Source organism: Schistocerca piceifrons, chromosome 8 (assembly GCF_021461385.2).
Source record: "Schistocerca piceifrons isolate TAMUIC-IGC-003096 chromosome 8, iqSchPice1.1, whole genome shotgun sequence".
NCBI lineage: Eukaryota > Metazoa > Arthropoda > Insecta > Orthoptera > Acrididae > Schistocerca > Schistocerca piceifrons.
In genome coordinates, this window is record NC_060145.1 from 5,232,718 (window position 1) to 5,249,567 (window position 16,850).

Genomic DNA, 16,850 nt, shown 5'->3' on the forward strand with positions numbered 1-16,850 from the left:
ACCAACTCATTCTGCTGCTTCTGCAAACCGCTGCTTCAATGCTCTGCATTCCCTTGACATGACACCCAGTCACTTCTTCCCAGGCTAAGGACGAGGTTATTTTCAAGCTGGAATATTTCCTGAACAGACAAAATGCAGATATCTGCAACCTGCGACAAATGTATTGCATTGAATGGTGAATATGTGGAAAAGGACTAAAGCATCAACATATTTCTTGGTCACACCTTGATATTTTTCGCATGATGAAGATGAAGAGCTTATGACTACTGCTCTCGTCAGAGTAAGAGTTAAAATGTGTGTCAGTTTTCTTGTAATATGGGAACTGACCATTCCTGTGTAAAATACTTTGTACTAAAATGTCTAGAGAACCAGAAGAAGAGTGCAATATGCACTCGATCACGTCCTGTGTTCAAGAATCCTCTGCGTATAATCTGGAAAGTGTGTAGTGTTAGTGTGTGGGGACACATGTGGCGGAGGGTGCGAGCAATACTGTACCAGGAGAGGTGGTCTCGGCCGACGTGCACTGTGAAGGAGCTTCACAGATACACGGATCCGTGATACTCGAAGAACTGCACACTGGGTACGGCGTCGTGGGCCACGAAGGATTCGTGGGACAGCTGGTAGGGCAGGTTGTAGGCTCAGCTGTCGAGGAGCATTCCGGGCACACCGGGCACTGTTCAGCGGTGGAGCTCGGCGCTGCTGTCGAGCAGGGTTCCGGTTCAGGACACGGCGTGGGCTCCACCGTGGTGGGGCATGGCTCTGGAGGCGGTGTGGTGGGGCAGGGTTCCGGTTCAGGACACGGCGTGGGCTCCACCGTGGTGGGGCATGGCTCCGGAGGCAGTGTGGTGGGGCAGGGTTCCGGTTCAGGACACGGCGTGGGCTCCACCGTCGTGGGGCACGGCTCTGGAGTCGGGCATGCTGCAACGAGTAGAAACTTGATGAGACTACAGTGCTCCGAACACTTGCCTTCCGGCATTCGTTTACAATGGTTTCCACAAGTGTGGACAGCCGTAACACTGCAGAATACACAGTTGGCCTGTGAAAGGATGCATTGAAACTAACGTAATTTTACTTGATACGCATATATGCTGTGGTAGGAGCAACATATGATTAAATTTTGAAGATGATTTGAGGGTATACAGGGTATCATCTCAGGCAGGAACGACAGTGCTATCTCGCCTGAGCATCGAGTCGAAGTGAGCCTGAGTGGCAGACACTGGTATGTCATTCCATGCTGCTTCAAATCTACGAGTATACCAGGGATTACAAATTGTAGTGGCTGCCAAGTGGTGGTGCGCCAATCTCTTGGCTGAACGTTTTGAGATGTTTCCAGCAGGTGAGACACATGTGTAATGTGCTGGCCAGTGCAATCGTTAAACATGCCGTGTGTCGAGGTAGATGAGGACAGCACAGGCTTGTCGGTAGATAGTACGAAGGACTCTTCAGAAACAGGGTACAGCCACTGGCATTAACATGGCAGAAATGTAACATCTGATGTCCAAATTACAGAGGTGGTACCCCATATCATCACAATAGGTGCTGGGCCCATGTGACCGTGAGAAATACAATCTGGCAACATTTTTTCTTCTCGGAACCTCCACATACGTCTGTGCGCAGAAATGAAACTCGTTTGGAAAGATGACATGGTGCCACCCTTGTGCCTGTTATTAAATCGTGGGTACCGAGCGAGGTGGTGCAGTGGTTAAACACTGGACTCGCATTCAGGACGACCACGGTTCAATCCCGCGTCCGGCCAACCTGATTTAGGTTTTCCGTGATTTCCCTAAATCGCTCCAGGCAAATTCAGGGATGGTTCCTTTCAAAGGGCACGGCCGATTTCCTTTCCCATCCTTCCCTAATCTGATGAGACCGGTGACCTCGCTGTCTGGTCTCCTTCCCCAAAACAACCCCAACCCAACAATTACTACTAACTTACTAAATGGTGGGCGCACCACACTCGGTAAACATCTCGCCGGTGATACCTAGACAGAACCTGCAACGATGATCGCTGTACTGTGAATTTGGTGGTACAGGCGTAGTTACAATGTCTGTGTGCATACTTGTCGCCCTGCAAACAAACACAGTTCCTGATTGAACTAAGAGATGTGCCTTTACGATCCTGCATGGCGGGACGATGTATATGCCTGTCCTGTCTGGCGCTCATTGTGTAGCTCATTAAGATCCTGCATGGCCTTCAGTATGGCCATCAAAGAATCCACCGATTCCATGCTCGCATACCAGTGATGGGATCCCAACCAAATCAAGAGCAATACTATAGGGCAATAAATCAGCCTCAATAGGCTACCAGCTGGGGTGAACGAATTATAACACACTCTGGTAGATGCATCTCCTCCTTGCATGAGGATACATCGATCTTCTCACAATCAGCCAACATACCCAAGCGAGTACTATATAACATGTCAGTTTGACACTTGTTGGATGCCACCTTCATTGTGTTACAATTTGATGATAAGCGGTGTGCCTTACAAACAGGAGGCAGTTGGGGCAACCAGTTTGGCTGTAATGATGTCATTCCGATGTCTTTCAGGCCAGTTACAATGCAGGACTCTTGACTCACTGGTGGGGATCCAGTCTCCTTTTCAGACAGGGGTGGTTTAATGTTGTTTACGTACTATGGCTCCAATTTGCAACCAATGTTTCTGCCAAGAATGCCCGAGGACTATCTCGCGCTCCTTCGATTTATGTTTGATTTTATTTATACTAAGGAAACGCGCCAAAACATTGCACCAAATAAGATATGTTTTTCCTGCGGCCACTACAACGGTGATTTCATTTAATGTGTCGATAAATGAAAGATAAGGTCTGTAACAATGAGACAGAACCCAAGGTTAGATGCGATACTTCTGGAGTCTGTTGCATCGTTTTAAATAACTAGGCATTAGCACAAAGTAATATGTCACAACATTTTGACCGTCTGCAGGATATGTGAAGTATTTACAGCTGTTCGAGTAATCACTTTTTCGTGATTCTTCTTGACTAATGGAAACCAGTGCAATCAAAAAACAGTTATACTAAGAAAAACAGAGACATTAAGAATAGTACATCTTTAATCTTAAAACTGTTTTAAAAATTAAAGAAATCAAGTCGAAAGCAATAGCCTGCACATTCTTTAATTTTTCAAAAAAGTTTACAATTCTTCAGATAGACAATCTCTGTGCAGTGTTCTAGAAGAGCGCGGACTAGATGCCAAAACGCGAAATTGATCGAACAAACACTGGCAGAAACAAAATAAAAAAATTAAATTAATAGATGTAATTTCGTAACCATTCTTAGTTAAAACAAGAGTAAGACAAGGATATGGAGTCTCGCCACCAACACTCAACATAGCTTCAGATATAGTAATGACAGAATGGGACATAGAACTAAGAAAACAAAACGTTTGGAAGCCAATTTGAAGTAGGAAGAGGTCAAGGAAAATTGGCCGTCTATATTTAACGTTTGCAGATGACTTAGCGATTCTAAATGACAGTGAAGAAATAGCAGTAAAACAAATCGAGACAATCAACGAATGTGCAGAGAAGGATGGCTTGCAAATCTCCCGAATTCATTTGTTCCAAGTTAGATATTCCTAAACTTTAAACAAATTGTGGTGAAATCAACCGAGTCAAACACTTTAAATATCTCGGTGAAATTATTGAACCAACTGAACTTGAAAAAATAGCACAAAAACAGATTGCAGAGAATCAAGAAAGCGTCCAAATTTGTATAACAAAAATGCCTGTCAAAAAGCACTAAAATCAGACACTATAACACGGTAATCAAACCGACAGTCACATATGCGGATGGAACACTCTCACTGAATCGAAACCTAGATATACAAGAAATTAAGAAAGTAGAGAGAAAGATTATTAGAACAATTCTGGGACCACGATATACGCAAGATGGATACAGACTGCAAACCATCGAGACATCAGGAAAAGTATCAAACATCGAAACTGACATCATAGAGTGACGAATTAAGTTCTATGGACCTTAACATTTTACGTGGAAACAGACTAACTTAATGTCTAATGGACTGTGTGATGTAATGGACTATGTGACATAACTTGAAGCATCAGTAGCCTGGGGAACTGAAGTTAAGAAGGATTTGACAAAAGCCAAAAGTGATCTAACAAACACATCAGACAGGGATGCATTCAGAAGCAAAATTGACAAGTGGAAGTTTACTCCAGAGAGGGAACCAAAACCATAACGACCAAAGTGTATCGAAGAACGAAAGAAGGCATTCGGGGAGAAAATGAAGAAGTATTCTACTTACAGTTGCGGTTAGGCCTAATTTTTGTAAACGTGTTTTTCTTCTTCTTTTCGGTAATCTAACTTATTGTCATAAAGTAAGATTGTTTACATACGATTGAGACTAGACCTAATCTTTCGTAAACGTGTTTACTTGTTTTTTCTGTAATTTAATTTAACTTATTCTCGCTAAAGTAATATTTTTACCATGAGTGAAAAGTGCCTGACGTGCCGTAGAATTGTTAGCTCCGGGGTTTGGTGTGATGGGTGCAGTAGTTTCTTCCATTGTGGTGACTGTAGCGGCGTGGGAAATGGGGAAGTGGATGAGACTCATCAGTGGTTCGGTAGGATATGCAGTAAAGATAGGAAAATAGTGGAACAGGAGGGAAAATTGCCGCCCTTCAGGCACAGTTAGAGCAGGCTAGGGAAGATCTGAATAGGTTAAGGAGCGAGAAGGGTAAAGAGAGGTGGGAAGTGGCAACAGGTAACAGGAGTAACAGACCTAGAACTTTGTCAGGCGGCTTTGTGGTGAATGTGACCTGTTGCTTCAGTTAGAAGCTGATGAGCCTAGGTGTAGAGAGGGCACAACAAACTTTCAGTAGAAAATTGAATAAGAATGTAGGGAAGTTACCAAAGAGAAAGAAAGTTTTGTTGTTAGGTAGTTCACATGCCAGAGGTGTAGGCCAACTTTTGCAGGACCAGTTAGGATCAGAATACCAGTTCACAATTTCATTCTAACCAAGCCCTGGTCTGGGTCAGGTGACAGAGGACTTAGGTTCACTCTGTAAATATTTTATCAAGGAAGACACCGTGGTTATTCTGGGTGGGCTGGGCAATAGTATTGACAGAGATCCTGGGTACAATATAGAGTGTGACCTAGCAAAGATTGCATCAGCAACGAGACATACCGGTGTTGAGTTTGTGGCTATTCTGAGACGCCATGACCGACCTCATTTAAACTCTTCTGTCAGGAGAGTTAATTTGGGGTTGGAACGGCTGCTTGGGTCGTGTGCGGGGTCACATATTGGTTTGGTTCCTGTTCATTCTCTCAGTAGGTGGGATTATACTAGACATGGCCTACACCTCAACAGGAAATGGAAGGGTAAACTGGCTGGGCTAATAGCAGGAAATGTAAGGAGGGGAGGCACTGCCTTGAGTAGTAATATAACAGTGGTCATAGGTGTTTGAGCAGCACCTTTTTTAGGATAGGTAGGACAGAACGAAGTTAAGTTCTGAGAGAAGTAAAGATTGAAACAAACCTTCAGTTTTATAAAGAAATCAACAGCATAATCCTGGAACATTGGATCAGCGAACACAGCTGTTGGTTAAAAATTTACAGTAGTCAGCAGAAATTTTATTTCCACCTGATTTCATCTCGGCAAATGTGAAATGCCAACTATATTTAGTGCATCAAAATATTCGAGGGCTTAGATGTAAAATTAATGAACTACTTATGTGCATTGATGAATTAGAGCCATCAAACCCAGTTGATATAATCTGCCTCTCTGATCATCATGTGACCACTGGTATAGATATGTTAAAGTTTACAGAATTTAAGTTAGCCTCCTACTTCTGTAGACAAAAGATGGAGAAAGGAAGAGTTGCCACATTTGTTAAAAACAGTTTTAATTTAAGAATATTGACATTAATAAATTTTGCTTGGAGCAGCACTTAGAACCAAGTGCAACAGAGATAGAATTTCATAATAGGTCCTTTATAATAGTAGCCATATACAGAGCACCTTCAGCAAATTTCAACCTGTTTATAAACAGTCTAGAAGATTTGTTATCTCATCTAAAATTATGAAACAAAGAACTAGTGGTTGCTAGTGATTTTAATATAGATGTCCTGAAAAGCACTGTCAGTTAACAGTTACTGAAATCAGTTACATCGTCATTCAATTTAATTTCTACTGTAAATTTCCCAAATAGGGTATACAAATGTTCTAAGAGTGCTATTGATAATATATTTATAGACAATTCTAGGCAACTAAGCCACATTACAAAACCAGTAGTAAATGGACTATCTGACCATGACATGCAACAACTAACATTAAATTTTGAAAATTGTCAGGGTAAAACATCTATCACAACTGTGTACAGAAGGCCAATAAAACAGTCAAAAAGTGAAAAATTTAGGAGATTGCTCAAAGAAATTAATTGGATGGATGTTTACAGCATTCAAGACACAAATAGAAAATACAAAACATTCATTAATAAAGTTAGCACCTTATTTGAAAATTGTTTTCCCCTGAAGATAACTCAAATTAAGCAGAAGTCTAATAAGAAGCCATGGATCACACAAGGGTTAAAGATATCATGTGAGACAAAAAGGAAACTCTATCTGATACATAGGGACACCTTTGATACTTGCATTATAGCTCATTACAAAAATTACTGCAAAATATTGAAGGAGGTTATCCAGAAATCTAAACACCTGCATTATGAGAAGAAGATAAATACATCCAGCAATAAAATAAAAGCAATATGCGATATAGTTAAGTCAGAGACAGGTAGGACCAGAAATGAGGAGCAACAAATAGCTCTGAAAATAAAAAAAACCCTGGTAACAAACGCTTGTTGTGTTGCAAACCATTTGAAGAAGTATTTTGTCTCTGTTACTGATAGCATGAGGTTGTCAGGTTTAGTAAATAATGCAATGGAATATCTGAGACCAGTGCACACAAGCAACTTCAGTGAAATAGAGTTGACACTTACTTCACCCAAATAAATAGAATCCATCATAAAGTCCTTGAAATCGAAGCATTCTAGTGGTTATGATAACATATCAACAAAGTTAATAAAAGAGTGTTCATGTGAGCTTAGTCATATCTTAAGTTCTTTGTATAATCAATCACTTGTCACAGGAACATTCCCGGACTGGCTTAAATATGTTGAAGTTATACCTCTCCACAAGAAAGGGGACAAAGAAATGCCATCAAATTACCGACCGATCTCGCTTTTGCCAGATTTTTCAAAAATCTTTGAAAAGGTTATGTTCAAGCGTCTACTTAAGCACCTTAGTGAAAATAACATACTGTCAAAGTCACAGTTTCGGTTTCTTAAGGGTTCTGGTATTGAGAAAGCTATTTACACTTACAGCAAAAATGTCCTTAATTCATTGGACAACAAATTAGAGACAACTGGCATGTTCTGTGATCTGTCAAAGGCGTTTGACTGTCTGAATCACAGCACTCTTTTAAGTAAATTATAATATTATGGCGTCACTGCTAATGCTGCAAAGTGGTTTCAGTCATATCTTACTAATTGAAAACTAAGGGTGTCATTACGTAACACTTCAGCAGTAGGCAATCAGACATCATCTGACTGGGAAGAAATTACATATGGTGTTCCCAAGGTTCCATACTAGGTCCACTACTGTTTCTTGTGTATGTTAATGACCTGTCATCTGTTACATTACCACATGCCAAGTTTGTCTTATTTGCAGATGATACAAACATTGCAACAACTAGTAAATCAAATATAAATTTAGAAAGGACATTAATAAGTGGTTCATAGCCAATTCACTGTCATTAAACTCTGAAAAGACCCAGTATATGCAGTACAGAACTTCCAAGAGATTTCCTTCTGGTGTGTGTATAAAATATGATGACATGGAAATAGGAGAAGTTAAGAGTATAAAATTCTTGGGATTACAACTTGATAATAAATTCAGTTGGGGGCAACATACTAACAAACTGCTGAAGTGGCTAAACAAGTCTGTGTTTGCAATGCGAATGTCAGACATATGGCATATTTTGCTTATTTTCACTTCATTATATCATATGGTATCATATTTTGGGGTAACTCCACAAACAGAGAAAAAATTTTTAGAGTACAGAAGCGTATAATAAGAGTAATGAGTAGTGTAAATCCAAGAACATCACGTCAAAACCAACTAACTGCTTAGTACACAGTATCAATACTAGGAATGAGAACAATATACATAAAGATTTAAAATCACTTACTCTTGCCCAGAAAGGATCCCAGTCTTCAACAATGCATATTTTCAATAAGTTATCAGCAACCATTAAGAGTTTAGTTTCAAACAAGGCACAATTTAAACATAATTTAAAAAAATTTTTGGTGGCCAACTCCTCCTATTCCATCCATGAGTTTCTCAACAAGTGCAGTAGACCATTTTAATGAAAATTTATTATACTTTAATTTTTGCCAATACTTGGTTGTAACAGCCAAGTAACTACCTACTGTGTGAAGGATGGATGTATGGAGAGCAGATGTAAGCATTAAGTCTGTAAGTAGTGGAAGTTTAATTTTAAATCTTGTACATAATCTGGCTGTTCTTAATTGAGGATCACTGAAATGAGTAATTTACTTTAACTTTTGACAATACTTGGTTGTAATAGCCAAGAAACTAGCAAATGTCTGAATGATGGGTTTAATGAAAGCATATATAAGTATTAAACCTGTAAATATTAGAAGTTTAAATTTAATTCATATATATAATTTTACTGTTTATTATTGGGAAAGTACTCCATCATCAGACCACATGTGGCCCACCGGGACCATTCGACCGCCGTATCATCCTCAGATGAGGATGCGGATAGGAGGGGCGTGTGGTCAGCACACCGCTCTCCCGGTCGTTACGATGGTTTTCTTTGACTGGAGCCGCTACTATTCGGTCGAGTAGCTCCTCAATTGGCATCACGAGGCGGAGTGCACCCAGAAAAATGGCAACAAAATGGTTCAAATGGCTCTGAGCACTATGGGACTTAACATCTGAGGTCATCAGTCCCCTAGAACTTGGAACTACTGAAACCTAACTAACCTAAGGACATCACACACATCCATACCCGAAGCAGGATTCGAACCTGCGACCGTAGCAGTCGCGCGGTTCCGGACTGAAGCGCCTAGAACCGCTCGGCCATCACGGCCGGCAAATGGCAACAGCGCATGGCGGCCCGGATGGTCACCCATGCAAGTGCCGGCCACGCCCGACAGCGCTTAACTTCGGTGATCTGACGGGAACCGGTGTATCCACTGCGGCAAGGCCGTTGCCGTTTATTGTTGAGGATCATTAAAATTAATGAAACTCAAGTTTTTCTAATTACATTTTTGTAATGTGTTTATCTGACATGTTCCACACGCAGGAGGGATTCCCTCTTTTACGGGTCTACGCTTATCGTCCTCCATTAGGGACATTCGCTAATAAAAGTAACAATAATAATAATAAAAAGGCAGGTAGTCCAGATGATATCACAATAGAATTTTTAAATTTCTGTTACCATGGAAATTATAACAACTTACAGAAAATTAGGTTTGTGACACTGTATTTCTGTTGTGCAGCGACTTTTATCAGTGGCTATTCCTTTCTTTAAACAATAAATTACAAGAAGATACGAAAGGTTATTTAATCAGTAGCTTAAAGAGCTACAACCTAATAAATTTAGAGTTATTCACAGAAGACCAACAAATGAGAGAGTTTTCACAGTGAGGAACGCAAATACTCGGACACCACGAGATTTTACTCTGTACCATAATAACTTTATTCTTAACAAAAAATAAAAAATATATTGCGGCAGATGTCCAATAAATAACAGTATGAACTTCTTTTACACGATTTGCAACAGTTGTTAAATAACATTGTTCGATTTTCACGTTAGCGTTGTACTCAGACGGTTGACAGTGTAACACTTGTTTTGATCGTTCACGCAAGTTATACTCTGAGTCAGAAGGCAGCATTGGTTTACAAGAGCGATCGACCGTGCACGTGGTACAGTGCCATGAAAAACTAATTCAGGTTTGATATACGACAACCTGTCATTTTTCATAAGGCAAAGGGTGAATCATGTAGACAAACTGCTGTTCTGCACAACGTGAGTGAGAATACTCTGGCAGATGTCGTCAGACAGTTCAAGAACGAGGACCGTATAGACTCTGTACCTCAGAAGGGCCAACGAAACAAGTTGGACGCACGTGACAAGTGGACTCTAATACGAGAACTAAAGAAGGATCCTACACCTAGTGCATCCAAATTAGCGAGTGTGCTTCTAAATGAGACTGGAGTGAAGGTACCTCCTCAAACGTTTCGCAGATAGTGGGTACAATGAAAGAGTGCGTAGGACGAAATCGTATATGAATGAACAGAATATCGAAAGAAGGGACTGGACTTTGCGAAAGAGTTTATTATGAAGGGCCAACGGCCTTGCTTCAGTAGTAGCACCGGTTCCCGCCAGATCACCGAAGTTAAGCGCTGTCGGGCTGGGCTAGCACTTGGGTGGGCGACCATCCGGTCTGCCTAGCGCTGTTGGCAAGCGGGTTGCACTCAGCCCTTGTGAGGCAAACTGAGGAGCTACTTGATTCAGAAGTAGCGGCTCCGGTCTCTGAAACTGACATACGGCCGGGAGAGCGGTGTGCTGACCACATGCCCCTCCATATCCGCATCCAGTGACGCCTGTGATCTGAGGATGACACGGCGGCCAGTCAGTGCCTTTGGGCCTTCATAGCCTGTGCGGGAGGAATTTATTATGAAGGAAGAAACATGGCGGAACGTCGTCACTTTTACCGGCGAAAGTAAATTTAAAATTTTTGGGTCGAATCGATGAAGGATCGTGTGGCAGAAGAAGTAAAGTCACAAATGTTATGCTAACTGTAAAACATGGAGGTGGCAACGTTGTAGTCTGGGGCTGTACATCCATATTTGAACCTGGCCAATTAGTGTTCATAGAGTGTATTATGTACAAAGATATGTACAAAAATGCTGAAAAAATAAGGATATCAACATAAACGAAGCCAAGACAGAGTACCTCGTTATGATGCGTGGTCATTGTCAGACTGCTTATCATCTACAATCACTGCAGGTTGGGTACCAGTCCTACAAGAGAGTACAAGAATTCAAATACCTAGGGGCACTTTTCACTGAGAACTCGTCATGTAAAGCAGAGATCAATGACAGAATACAAGGAGGAAACCAATCTTACCACAGCCTAGCACAACTGCTTCGGCCCAGATATCTCTACAGACAGTTCAAGATTCGACTGTACAAAACCCTGATCCAGCCTGTTGTTCTGTATGGCTGTGAGACATGGAGTATCCGAAAACAGGACTTCCATAAGCTCCTTGTTTTTGAGAGAAAAGTGCTTCGGAAGATCTTCGGTCCGATTCTGGATGCAGGTACAGGGGAATGGAGGATCAGATACAACCAAGAGCTTGAGGAACTATACCAGCAGCCCAACACAGTAGGAATTGTCAAAGCCAAACGAATGCAGTGGGCTGGTCATGTGGCCCAGAAGGAGGATCACAGATGGGCTCGGAAGCTCCTGGATTTCACACCTACAGGAAAGAGACCGCCAGGGAGACCCAAGAAGCGCTGGAGGGATGGACTCCATGAAGATTTAAACCAAGTGTTAACAGATGTGGACGAATGGCGGATAGCAGCAAAGGACAGAATACAATGGAGGAGGAAACTTGTAGATGCGTGCCATCCACTGGGCCTGATCACACAGTCGTAGCAGTAGTAGTAGTAGTAGTAGTAGTAGTAGCAATGGCTCGAAACATAAGGCTCGCATTGCGCAGAAATATTTGTTGTACAACTGCCCGAAAGTCTCATAACCACAACCTTAATCAGCAGACCTCAACCCTACTGTCAATGTATTTCCATTTCCATTTCCATTTCCATGGGGAGACCTAGAGTGACGTATGAGAAAAACACCAATAACTTCCAAGGAAACTTTGAAGCTTCGATTAAAAGAGAATGGAACGATCTATGTACTGACTATTTAAAAAAATATCATTAGCAATATGTCACAGCATTTGAAACATGTAACACAATAGAATGGCTACCCGACAAGACATTGAAACATATACTTTTCACAAAAAATGGTATTGAAGTAATTAGTTCTGAGAAGTATCCGAATATTAAAGTAACGTCAAATTAGGACCGAGTTTTATTTAAATCGTATTATTAAAGAACTTTTATAAGTTATGTTAATGAATTTTATGCTGTTGTTCACAAGACATATAACGTAATACAATACTTGAATACGTTTTTTGTTTGTTTTGTTAAGAATAAAGTCATGATGCTACAAAGTAAAAACCTCAGTCTCCGAATATTAACACTATGCACTGAATAACGATACTAGCTATGAAGTGACACATGTCAGTTGAACTGAAGATTGCAGAGAAAATATTAGTTTGAACAGTCTTTTACCGAAATGATACGTAATGAGGCACGTTTACATGTTTAATGTTATCATCAATTAACATATTATTTTTTAGTCCTACTCTTGCAACTACATTTAAAAATTAGTTTTTTAACAGACTACCAGTTTTCAAATAGAAATTCGTCCATGGAATAGTAAGAGATTTATAGAAGAAAGGATTATAGGTTAGATTTAAACTTACTTTACTGTCAGATATTTTATGTTACTGGACAAATGATCAAAAAATTTTTAGCTGCTATTGAATTTTTTTTCTGAGTCACAGACAACTTCAGTAACGGGTAATAAAGGAAATTTTTTACTCTAGTATTGTAGGTATGGATATCATTATTTTTCTCAGATTGTGTTGGATAATTAGGTTTAATACTGGTTTGTATTTTGTGAACAATATTTGTCTTCGTTTTACGCAACTAATTTTGGTACTGAGGATTAATTTTATTGTTTACTGTTTTAAGTGAAGCCTTGAGGGCATTCTTGTTGAATTTTGTTTGTACATTCATTTATAAAACTAGCCTGAATATCTTAATTTAAAATCAAGCCATGTACTTTTCTACCTTTTCTTTGGCTGAAATTTGCATTCTAGTTGATTATTTACGAAGGATCAAATAACATTTCTCTGGACTATATTTCACATTCTTTTAGAGTCGTCCTTGCCTATTCTCTTTTGCTATGCATACAATTGTTAACTATATAGTTAACTAAACTCTTTTGTATTGCTTGATGTATGCTTTTGGAACCTTGTGTTGATAAAAATATTTTTGTCTATAATTGAGGTCATACTGTGCGATGTTTAAATTTATGTAGTGGCAGAATAGATGAGTGACGTCATGCGTTTATCTGATCTTGTTAATTTCACATGTTAAAAGAAATTTTTTAACAACAGCTTGGGGACCTTTTCATTTAATAAATTTTTCTTTCTTGTAGGTTAAGTTTAACGTTATTTATGGCATGGCATCTTACCACTTCCAGCTCCTCACCTGATAAAGTATTTCAGTACCGCGCCAGCCAAATTCGAACAACATTCTTCGACACCTTAAATAAACGATATGCCTAGATGAAATTTTCGTTTCTTTGAATACATTTGAAGGGCGTCTAAGCGACCAGATAACCGTTTTGAAGTGTTTTCAGGACTCCAGGCTTCTGCCCGAATGCAAAAATTCCTCTTCGCCGACCTAAGAAGAAAAATCTTGGTGCACCTAGAAAATGGCGTTCCTCCCGATAAAGAGAAAATAAGAGCAGTCATAGATGTTCCCAGTACTCGGTACATTCGTGATATGAGAAGTTTTCGTTTGATGTGCTTGTACTACTGGAGAGTCACACAGGACTTCTGCACCAGTACATGATTTCAGTTACGTTACAGCATGGTTAGCCAGAGATTCCGAAATCAGATGTTGGATTGTATGGCGTATCAAAGAGCAGATATAGATTCAGATCACTTTTTGGCAGTGCGGAAAAATAGACTGAAGTATAAAGGACTAATTAGGAAGAATGAAGGGAAATGCTTGAAGTTTTCTGAGGCTAAAGATATTGCGATGTGGAATAGCTCAGTGAGCAGTTCACTTGTGAAAGAATGGACATCTCTAAATACAGAAATCACGGAAGTTGGATAAAAACCTGGGTACGAAGAAACCATAGGCAACAGAAGAAATACACCAAATGATCGATAAAAGCAGGAAGTACAAAAATGTTCGGGGAAATTCAGGAATACAGAAATACAAGTCACTTAAGAATTAAATAAATCGAAGGAGCAGGGAAACTAAGGCGAAATAGCTGCATGAAAAATGTGAAGAAATCGAAAAGAAAATATTGTCAGAAGGACTGACTCGGCATATAGAAAAGTCAAAACAACTTTGTGTGAACTTAAAAGCAATAGTGGTAGCATTAAGAGCGCAGTGGGAATTCCACTGTTAAATGCACAGAAGAGAGGCAGGTGGAAAGAGTAAATTGAAGGCCTCTATGAGTGGGAACACGTTTCTGATCATGCGATAGAAGAAGAAACGGGAGTCGATATAGAAGAGACAGGGCATCCAGTATTAGAACCAGAATTTAAAAGAGCTTTGGAAGACTTAAGATCAAATAAGGCAGAAGGGGTAGGTAACATTCCATCAGAATTTCTAAGACCATTGGGGGAAGTGGCAACAAAACAAATATCCACGTTGGTGTGTAGAATGCACGAGTCTGGAGATAAACCATCTGACTTTCGGGAAAACATCATCCACACAGTTCCAAAGACAGCAAGAGCCGAGGGTGCGAGAATTAACACATACTCAGCTTAACAGCTCATGCATCCAATTGCTGACAAGAATAATAACGGGAAGAATGGGAAAGACAATTGATGTGTCAGATGAGGATCAGTGTGGCTTTAGGAAAGATGAAGGCACCAGAGAGGTAGTTCGGACGTCGCGGCTGATAATAGCAGCAAAACTAAAGAAAAATCGAGACACGTTCATAGGATTTGTCGACTTGGAAAAAGTTTTCGACAATGTCAGATGGTGGAAAAAGTTTGGAATTCTGAGAAAAATAAGGGTAAGTTATAGGAAAGATGAAGAATATACACAATATACAAGAGCTAAGAGGGGACAATTAGAGTGGAAAGCCAAGAACAAGATGCTCGTATTAAAATGGGTGTGAGCCGCCGTCTTTCGCCCCTTCTGTTCAATCTATACATCGAAGAAGAAATGAGGGAAATAGGAGGAAGGTTCAAGAATGGAATTAAAATCCAGAGTGGAAGGATATCACTGATAAGATCCGCTTATGATATTGTTATGCTTATTGAAAGTGAGGAAGCATTACAGGATCTGCTGAGTACAGAATATGGGTTGAGAGTAAATCGAAGGAAGAAGAAAGTAGTGAGAATTAGCAGAAACGGCAATAGGGAGGAACTTAATAGAAGGATTGGTGTTCATGAAGTAGATGAAGTCATGGAATTCTGCTACCTAGGAAGCAAAATAACCGATGACGAACGGAGCAAGGAGGACATATAAAGCAGATTAGCACCGGTAAAAATGGGCATTCCAAACATAGACTTCAGTCTGAGGAATAAGTATCTGAGAACGTACGTTTCGAGCACAGCGTTGTATGGTAGTGAAACATGGACTGTGCAGAAACCGGAACAGAAGAGAATCGAAGTATCTAAAATGTGGTGCTACAGAAGATTCTTCAAAATTACGTGGACTGGTAATGAATGAATGCAAGAGGAGGTTGTCCACATAATATAGGGAAAACACTGACAGGTCGGTAGGAAATCTGTTAAGACGTCATGGAGTAACTTGCATGATATTGGAGGGATCTGTAGAGGGAAAAAACTGTAGAGGAAGACAGACACTAGAATACATGCAACAAATAACTGAGGAAGTTGGTGGCAAATGTTGTTTTTGGGACGAGGCGCTAACATCCATCCTCTTCAGTCCTAACACTGCATGCCAAGACAAACCTTCATATTGACTCTAGCAGGATGGATAGATGCAGCACAAATTCAGGAAGTTTCTGACGGATAGCTGGTGCTTCCGGAGTACGAGATGAATTGCTCCCCGGCTGAGAAATGGTGTCTAGCCGTTGCTTGGGACATCAAGAATGTCTAGAGATGTTTATTTGGAAAACCTTTCACCATTATGACGGACCACCATTCTATATAGTGGCTCGCTAGTGAGAAAGATCAGTTGGGTCGACTGGCGACATGGGCAACGAGGCTTCAGGAGTACAACGTCACAGTGGTATACAAACTGGACGCAAACTAATGGACACTGACTGCCTTTCAAGGAGTCCCTTATCGGAAGACAGCGGGCGTGGATGAAATTAGTCACCTCTGCGCCAAATGATATTGCTGTTGAACAGAGGGAAGATCCAGGACTGCTGAAAACTATTGATGCCTTGATGGAGAAGGAACCTACCAAAGTAGAATCCCAGTTATTAAACAGAACATTGTATAAGAGGCACTATGACCCAATGGGGCGGAAATATTTGCTTTTCATTCCAGATCATCTACAGCGAGCTATCTTGAAGTGTTATCGCTACGCTCCTACATCTGACCACATGGAATTCGTGAAGACTGTAGACAGAATGAGACGCAGGTACCACAGGCCAGACCCCTACCAATCCGCTGGACACTTTGTGAGCCACTGTGAGGAATGTCAGTGGCAGAAGCGTTTACCGCAGTTATCTCCGGATATGTGGTGCTAGTTGAAATCGACCTCTTGGGGAGATTCCCGAAGTCGACAACGGGAATGATGAATAATAGTCTTCACTGACTACCTGACCTGCTACGCTATGGATAAAACTGTGTTGACTGCCGAAGCTCCGGAAACTGCAGAGCTCCATGTAGATCATTTTGAATCACGAAACGTCCTGCTTGATGCCCCTGATCTAGAAGAAGTTTTCAGTCGGGATGGCATGTTGCTTTGCGTTGTGACATCATGCA

At 40.7% G+C, this 16,850-nt stretch overlaps 1 protein-coding gene and 2 pseudogenes across 1 annotated transcript in view; 1 reads left to right on the forward strand and 2 right to left on the reverse strand.

Moving 5' to 3' along the window:
- Positions 1 to 448: 448 nt before the first annotated feature.
- Positions 449 to 16,850, reverse strand: part of LOC124711481 (proteoglycan 4-like) — a 131,324-nt gene continuing 114,922 nt past the window's right edge. The window contains exon 7 of the mRNA XM_047241589.1: positions 449 to 918. Within this exon, the coding sequence (XP_047097545.1) occupies positions 449 to 918 (470 nt within the window). The remainder of the gene's footprint in view (positions 919 to 16,850) is intronic.
- Positions 9,156 to 9,273, reverse strand: LOC124712929 (annotated as a pseudogene).
- On the forward strand, positions 10,410 to 10,527 carry LOC124712836 (annotated as a pseudogene).